Source organism: Lagenorhynchus albirostris, chromosome 21, assembly GCF_949774975.1.
Source record: "Lagenorhynchus albirostris chromosome 21, mLagAlb1.1, whole genome shotgun sequence".
In the NCBI taxonomy this organism is placed as follows: Eukaryota; Metazoa; Chordata; class Mammalia; order Artiodactyla; family Delphinidae; genus Lagenorhynchus; species Lagenorhynchus albirostris.
Genome location: NC_083115.1, coordinates 28,764,255 through 28,771,474, shown reverse-complemented (window position 1 = coordinate 28,771,474; position 7,220 = coordinate 28,764,255). Strand labels below are relative to the sequence as shown.

Below are 7,220 nucleotides of genomic sequence, written 5' to 3'. Positions count from 1 at the left end.
CAAGAGAGGGGGAGGGCGGGCGGTGGATCCTGCTTGGGGCCGCAGAGCAGCGTTACCGCAGCTACCTAGTAATCCTGGAGTACCCGCAAGGAAGCACCTGGCCAAACCCTAAGCGAGAACGTGAAACTGCCCCCACGGTGGGAGGACGGCGTAATGGCACGTGTTCCCGGGGCCGGATCTGCCCGCCACGGCGGGGCGAGCCTACACTAGCGGGACGGACGCTGGGTGGGTGGCAGCTGGGGGATGCGCCTGCGACCCCCCCAGGGCCCCAGACGCAGGGAGGGGCTGCAGGTGCGGCGGGCGGGGCCTCACCTGCACGCCGGTGCAGTTCTCGAAGAAGAAGAGCACCATGCTCTGATAGATGCAGTAGAGCCGGTCGTCTACCGCCTGGTAGAAGCGCGAGGGCAGGAAGGCGGAGAGCAGCCGCCAGGCCCCCCAGGCCAGCACGTAGGTGGGAGCCGTGCCCAGGAGCACGGCGGCCGGCAGCACGCAGCACATCGAGTACATGTGGAGCACCAGGGACAGCAGCATCTTCCCGGCTCCGCACGAGGAAGGCTCCGCCGGCTCTTCCCCGCCCCGCCGCCGCCGGCCGCCCGGCGGCCCTCAGTCGGCGGCCAATCACCGGGCTGGGCCGGGCCCCGCCGCCGCCCCCTCACCTCGCCGGGCCGCCGGCCGCCCCTGAGACGCCCAGCCCGCGCCGGATCCGGCCTCCGCCCCCAGCCGCATGGGCCGCGCCGCCGCTGGACGGTGGGCGGGCTGGCGAATGAGGGGCCCGGCGCGCTGCTCCAGGCCACGGGGCAAGAGGAAGACGCGGCCCTCGGGGGGTCGAGAGCTCAGGATCACTCACACCCCATGACCCTCGCCCGTCACCCTATGCCCCTACCGGGGGCGGGGCTCCGCGCCAACAACACGACTCCTGATTGGCCGCCCGTTACCATAGTCCCCCTCCGTGGGCGGGGCTCAGCGGCAAGAACTCGTCTCCCGATTGGTCGAGTCGTGCTGACAGTCGACACGCAACTGCCGCCCGGACGCGTGGACTGCCCGCTCTGGCTACTGCGCATGCTCCAAAGCTTGCCCTCCCCCCCCAGCCCCTCCCCAAAGGGAAGCGGCGACTTCCGGGCGGAGCGGGTTGAAGGTGGGTGTCGGCCGAGGAGGGGCCCGGGCGGCCCTGTGCCCCTTGGTCCGGCTCTGGGCGCAGATTGACTTGAGGGAACGCCCCACCTCCTGCTTGCACACCTGAGGGCCCCTGGACCCCGGGACGGACCCTTAAGCCGAGATGTCCCTTTCCGAGGGGCGCACCGGTGACCAGCGGTACCTCGCAGGTGCTGCAGACCTTGGCTTCGGGCGGCTAAGAGGACTCCTGCTGGCAACGGAGACTGGTCAGGCCTGCTGTGGGAAGGCCCGCAGTGACAGCAGTGCGATAAGCGCTGTCAAGGCGTCAGCCCTGGGTTATCGGGCCAGGCTCACCTTCCTCTCCACGGTGGCTATCACCCCCTCCGCCTTCCTGGCTTCCTCCTCTTCTCCCAGCCGGGTGCACAGGGTCTCCTCTCCTGCCCTTCACTCGCCCACCTGCATGTTTCTGAGTCAGGCCCCTGCCTTCCCATCGCTACAAGTTTACGCACAGCTGGACAGCCTGTTTACAAGGTTCTTGACACACTGGTTTGTTTTATCAGGACTTATATGAAATTCACTCTTGCTTCACCTCCCCAGGCCTGGCGCTTTAACTTCTGATAGTTTATGATGAGCCTCAGTTTTTGAGTAGTTCTTGAAGGTACTTGAGTGCACATGTGGGATAAAGTACTAACATACTTCTGTGACCTTCACAAAAATCTGGGAAATCAGGGCAGCCGTTTTATTGATGTCAAAACAGACTCTGAGGCCTTCTGAATCCTTCTACTGCCCTTTGGCTACAGTGAGTGTGGTTTACTGTGTAATCCTTTCCAGGGATATTTGCACTTCAGAAGAATGCCGAATGATTTAAGTGGGAAAAAAAAATTTTTTTTTTTGCCTGAATGCAAGCCTGTGCGTAGCTTTATGCAGGAAGACATTTTAGCGGAAAATTCTAATCAGGGCCAGGACGGTGGCTGCTTGATTTGACTGTCTCTACATGATTGACATCATGTAACGTGATTGGTAAATGGTGACCTTGAGGGACAAGTCCAGGTGAATAGAGATTGCTCAAGGAACAATTATTTGGACAGGTATATTGCCACCAGGAAGCATTAAACACTCAAAAGATTTTCAACGCGGTTTCCCCTCTTTCTGTGGAAAGTAATGCCCTGTGAGAGCTAGACTCATTCCGGAGGGAAAAAGTCGGGTATGGATACTGTGCACAGCCAATGCTAATCACGCTTCCTTTAACTAACTGAGACCAGACATCCCTGCAATTAGGAAAATGTATGAAGAGATAACGCTGGTTCAGTGTTAATGTTACAGTCTGTACTACATGCAGTCAGTAAATGTTGTGATGTGTAAGTATGTTACTTCCTGTGAATTACCCCCATATTACTGTTAGTCACCTGGTTGTAGAGTTTTGTGCCAGGTTCTGACATGGGGACACTGAGAACGTGAGCCTCTCTCGTCTCCTGTTTATATCCAAACCCAGCCCGACACACTCACTTATCCCCCGTGCTCTTCAGCCTCCTCTCTCCCTGCTGGTCACAGATTTACCCTCCTTTCTGCCTTCACCTCTCTCAAGCTGTACTCAGCGCGCACCCTCTGCCTCTACTTCCTTACGGTGTACATTTTTTAACCCCTTGCAGTCTGACTTCCTTTTCCACCACTCTACTGAAACGGTTCCTTGTAAAGAGCGCGTCTAACCCAGCCTGCATACAGTGGCTCTGGGATATAACAGTGAAAAGACTGATTGCATTTAGCAGGGACTTAGGTGTGGGGTGAGCTTTACGTAAAGGGGGATATTCAGGATACACTGGGGACGTATACCAACGAGATCTCATTTAGTCGGGGCACATAGAAGGCTTCTCAGGTAGAGAGAGATTTGAGATGAAGTTTGAGGGTGGAGTTAGATGAGAGCTAGAGAAGGGAAGGAGGGTGAACGAGCCTTCCAAGTGAGAGCAGCGAGTCTCAAGGACTGAAGCTAAGAGCCCACAGATTCTCAAGGCTGAAGAGACCTGTGTGCAGCATGGTAATGAGCCGCTCTTCTCTGTTTTTTATTCGGATGCTCCCTAGAAGTGTGCTGTGTATTTCCCTCACACATTTGTAAGTTAATAGCTAAAATTATTTTTATCATAAGTTTAATTAGTTACAAAAGAAATAAGTTCTGATGAGTTATAAGTGAAATTTTAAAATTAATTACAGAATTAAAAAATAGTTAAAATTACAGAAATCTTATAAGTGGACCCCATGGGTTATAAATACCATAGTGATTTAATACCAACATTCTCCATGTAAAAAAGATTTTTACCAATTAGAATTTTACATTGATCCTTTGTCTCCTTGAAAACATTTTCATTCCACTTCTGCCACATAATTTTATCTTAATGGAATATATTTTATGCTTCCAAGTCTTTTATTGATCAGACTATGTCATCAGGGTCCTAAGAGTTAAAATTTCTTCTGGATTGAGCTATGACTCGTTAGCAATATACAAATTAATCAATGTATATCACAAAATCTGATAATTATTGTAAATAAAGGTAAAGTTTGATTGGAAATGCTTGTCTTAATGGTACCTTAATTAAAAGAAATTGGCGAATTATCCTCTGGTGTCCTAAAGTTATTACACCTTTCCCACCTCACTGCAGAACAGTGTGGTAAGGTTGGGGGCTAGGGAGCAAGTGGGCAGGACGGTTGTGAAATGCAAGGTGGTCTGTACTCCATGAATCTTCTCAGGCATATCAAATGGACAGATACTTCGGAATCAAGAAATCTACTTAAATGAACAGTCAGTAGCAGAGTGGTTACACGAATACACAAAGATGACACATGAAATGTTATGCAGCAGTTAGAAAAAGACCAAGTAGACCCAAATGTACCTAAATGTACCCGAATGATCTGCACGTTAGGTGAAAAAAGCAAGTTGCTGGATAATACATGCACTATTACCTCATTTCTGTAAAAAATAAAACAATATATTTCTAGATGCAAATGTCTAAAAACTGATGACGGCGGTCTTCTCAGGGGAGGGGAAGTAAGATTAGATGAAGTTCAGCTGGACTTCCTGTATTGTTTCAAGTTTTTACAAAGAAATATTGATTCAACAAATATGTATCCAGTTTTCCATATCCCACTTCATGCTGGGTGTCAGGTAAAGAGAGAGAACAGATAAAGGCCCTAAGGTCATGACCCTTGCGGTCTGGGGTGGGGCAGTGGGATTAATTTATTTCAGAGGCAAATAAAAATAAAGGAGAAAAATAAGAGATGACTTTTGCAGGAGATAACTAGAAGGTGGGATCCACGGGAGTCTTGACCTTGGTGATAAGGAGGGGCAGGGAGGGTGAAGAACGCCTCCCCAGTTGCAGGCTTGAGTAACCGGGTGGCGTTTGCTTTCATCTACGAGGAGTGGAAACAGGTTCTGCGGAGCACAGAGCTTCCAATCAGCCTGTGCTGCAGAGAGCACTTCAAGGAAAAGAACACAAGTTTACAAATAAAAAATTGGATTTGAACATGGATATTTACTTAGAATGAGAAAAATAATTTTTAAGTATATAAATTTTTACAAGCTGACATCACAAAAATAAAATATTCAGAAAAATAACTTTTATTATGTAACTATCATATCAGTGATAAAGTATACCTTTGTTTTGACTGTGAAAACCATTTTGCATTTTCTCTACAGAAAAGTAATTGCCTTTCTAGCATGATAAATGTAAACTTGGTTTTTATCATTCATTGTCAGGATGCATGATATTCAACCTCACACTATGTCTTTAGTACATTTTCAGTAAAACTAGGTTTATTTTGTGAAGAGGGGGAGGTGTGAAGGAGAGGGAACTTGACAAACGCATTGTAAAATTCATGTAGGGAAACAACTCAAAAATTTTTGAAGAGGAGGGCTACCGAGCATGGCAGTCGGAGTGACGGGCATCCGAAGACATCCCTGTAATTTCTGGAACCCATGAATACGTTAATTTGCTTGGCAAAGGAGAATTTAGGGCACAGGTGGATTTAGGATTGCCAATGCATGACCTTACGGAGCGAATGCCCGGTTTTCCAGGTGGGCCCAATGTAGTCACGAGGGGCCTTAAAAGTGGGAGGGGGCAGTTAAGGAGCGGAGAGCGACGTGCTGGGGGCAGGGCTAGCTCGCTCGCCCTCGCTGGCTTCCTAGACGGAGGAAGGGGGCCGGCGAGGGAAGGCAGGCTCCAGAGCCTGGAAGGGACGCGGGCGCGGACTGTCCCCCGGAGCCCCAGGAGGACACAGCCCTGCTCGGTACCTTGCCGACTCCAGTGACACCTGCTTTGAGCTTCTGACCTCAAAACCGTAAGATACGTTGGTTTTATTTAAGTTTCTAAGTAGGTGGTGATTTTTGATAGCAACAATAGGAAGCGGGTCCATGGAGGGAGGGATTTTTCCGGTAGGTACCAACACATAGTGTAACGCTACAGTAATAGTGTCTTGCTAGTGTGGAAGCGGACGGCTCAGCGGGGCAAAAGGAAGAGTCTAGAGACACAGGTGCTGCTGTGTATGTGTGTTTTGTATTGTGTCTCATGAAAGTGGCATTTGAAATCTGAGGGAAAAGAATGAATTAGTCAAAAAATGCTAGTACCTCTGTACATTTGGGGAAAATGTTATATAAACAAACTCGACAACCTACACCCAAATAAAAGCCAGACGGGAGGATTTAAACATAAAACTTCATCTAAAAAGTTAAAAACAGGCTTCCCTGGTGGTGCAGTAGTTAAGAATCTGCCTGCCAGTGCAGGGACACGAGTTCGAGCTCTGGTTCGGGAAGATCCCATATGCCGCGGAGCAGCTAAGCCTGTGCGCCACAGCTACTGAGCCTGCGCTCTAGAGCCCACAAGCCACAGCTACTGAAGCCCGCGCGCCTAAAGCCCGTGCTCCGCAACAAGAGAAGCCACCGCAATGAGAAGCCCACGCACCGCAACGAAGAGTAGCCCCCGCTCGCAGCAACCAGAGAAAGCCCTCACGCAGCAACGAAGACCCAACGCAGCGAAAAATAAATAAATAAATAAATTTAAAAAATAAAAAGTAAAATACTAGAAAAGATACAGGGTAATCGTTTGATAAACTTCACGAGGAGGAGATTTTACTTGGCATGATACTAAGACAAAGTATTGAGTCTCATGTGATCTTGGCGTCTCCATGGAGCAATCTGACAGCAGAATTGAATAAACTTGTGTCTCTGAAAAACCACGAACGTTCACCCTGAATGCTGTGAGGTCTTAGTGTGTGTGAGGGCCTTGGAACACCTAAATTGATCCTACCTGAACTCAGGTGTGGAATGTAATTAAAGAAAGCTGTAACATGATCAGCTGTACTGTAAACTAATTACCGTGAAGTGGGAACAGAAGGGTGCTATCTGAATGTAGAAGCAAAGGGAAGCTTGTCTCGGTGTGAAGGAAGGGCACAAGAGTACCTTCTCTTCACTAACAACTTAGAATGTAGCCCAGCACTGCCTGTGTTTGTTCAGCCTCCATTCGAGCTTTCATTTACTTTTATCTGTAAAACTAAAACGAAAAGGCATTCTTTTTTTTTTTTTTTTTTGCGGTACGCGGGCCTCTCACTGCCGTGGCCTCTCCCGTTGCGGAGCACAGGCTCCGGACGCGCAGGCTCAGCGGCCACGGCTCACGGGCCCAGCCGCTCCGCGGCATGTGGGATCTTCCCGGACCGGGGCACGAACCTGTGTCCCCTGCATCGGCAGGCGGACTCTCAACCACTGCGCCACCAGGGAAGCCCAAGAGAAGGCATTCTTGTTCTAAAAGATTTAAACACTGTTTTGAATATTGAATGAAGTTCTTGCTGCTGTCTCGAATCCGACTTACGCACCTAGAGGTTATGGTTGTAATGAACACCTGGAGGTTATGGTTGTAATAAACATAACTTTCTAGTTATTTTCTTGTGTTTCCGTCAGTGGATGTTTGTGCATGCCCTGCCCTGTTCCGCTCTTGAGAGCCCTAAGATTTCCATTTGGATCAGATATCCACCGCTCCCCAACAGAACTCATGTGCTTTGGGGAAAGTTGATTCCATCCACTGTCTCAGGAGAGGCCATGATCCATGTAAGGCAGTGGTTTCTTGTGG

General features: G+C 49.5%; 1 protein-coding gene across 12 annotated transcripts in view; it reads right to left on the bottom strand.

Moving 5' to 3' along the window:
• AGPAT5 (1-acylglycerol-3-phosphate O-acyltransferase 5) overlaps positions 1-635 on the bottom strand; it is a 60,133-nt gene extending 59,498 nt beyond the window's left edge. For all 12 annotated transcript variants that reach the window (XR_009538246.1, XR_009538247.1, XR_009538245.1 and 9 more), the window contains exon 1: positions 313-635. Coding sequence is in view for 7 of the 12 variants with exons in the window: in XM_060136388.1 (XP_059992371.1) it covers positions 313-531 (219 nt within the window). In the remaining 5 variants the exon portion in view is untranslated. The remainder of the gene's footprint in view (positions 1-312) is intronic.
• Positions 636-7,220: the final 6,585 nt, after the last annotated feature.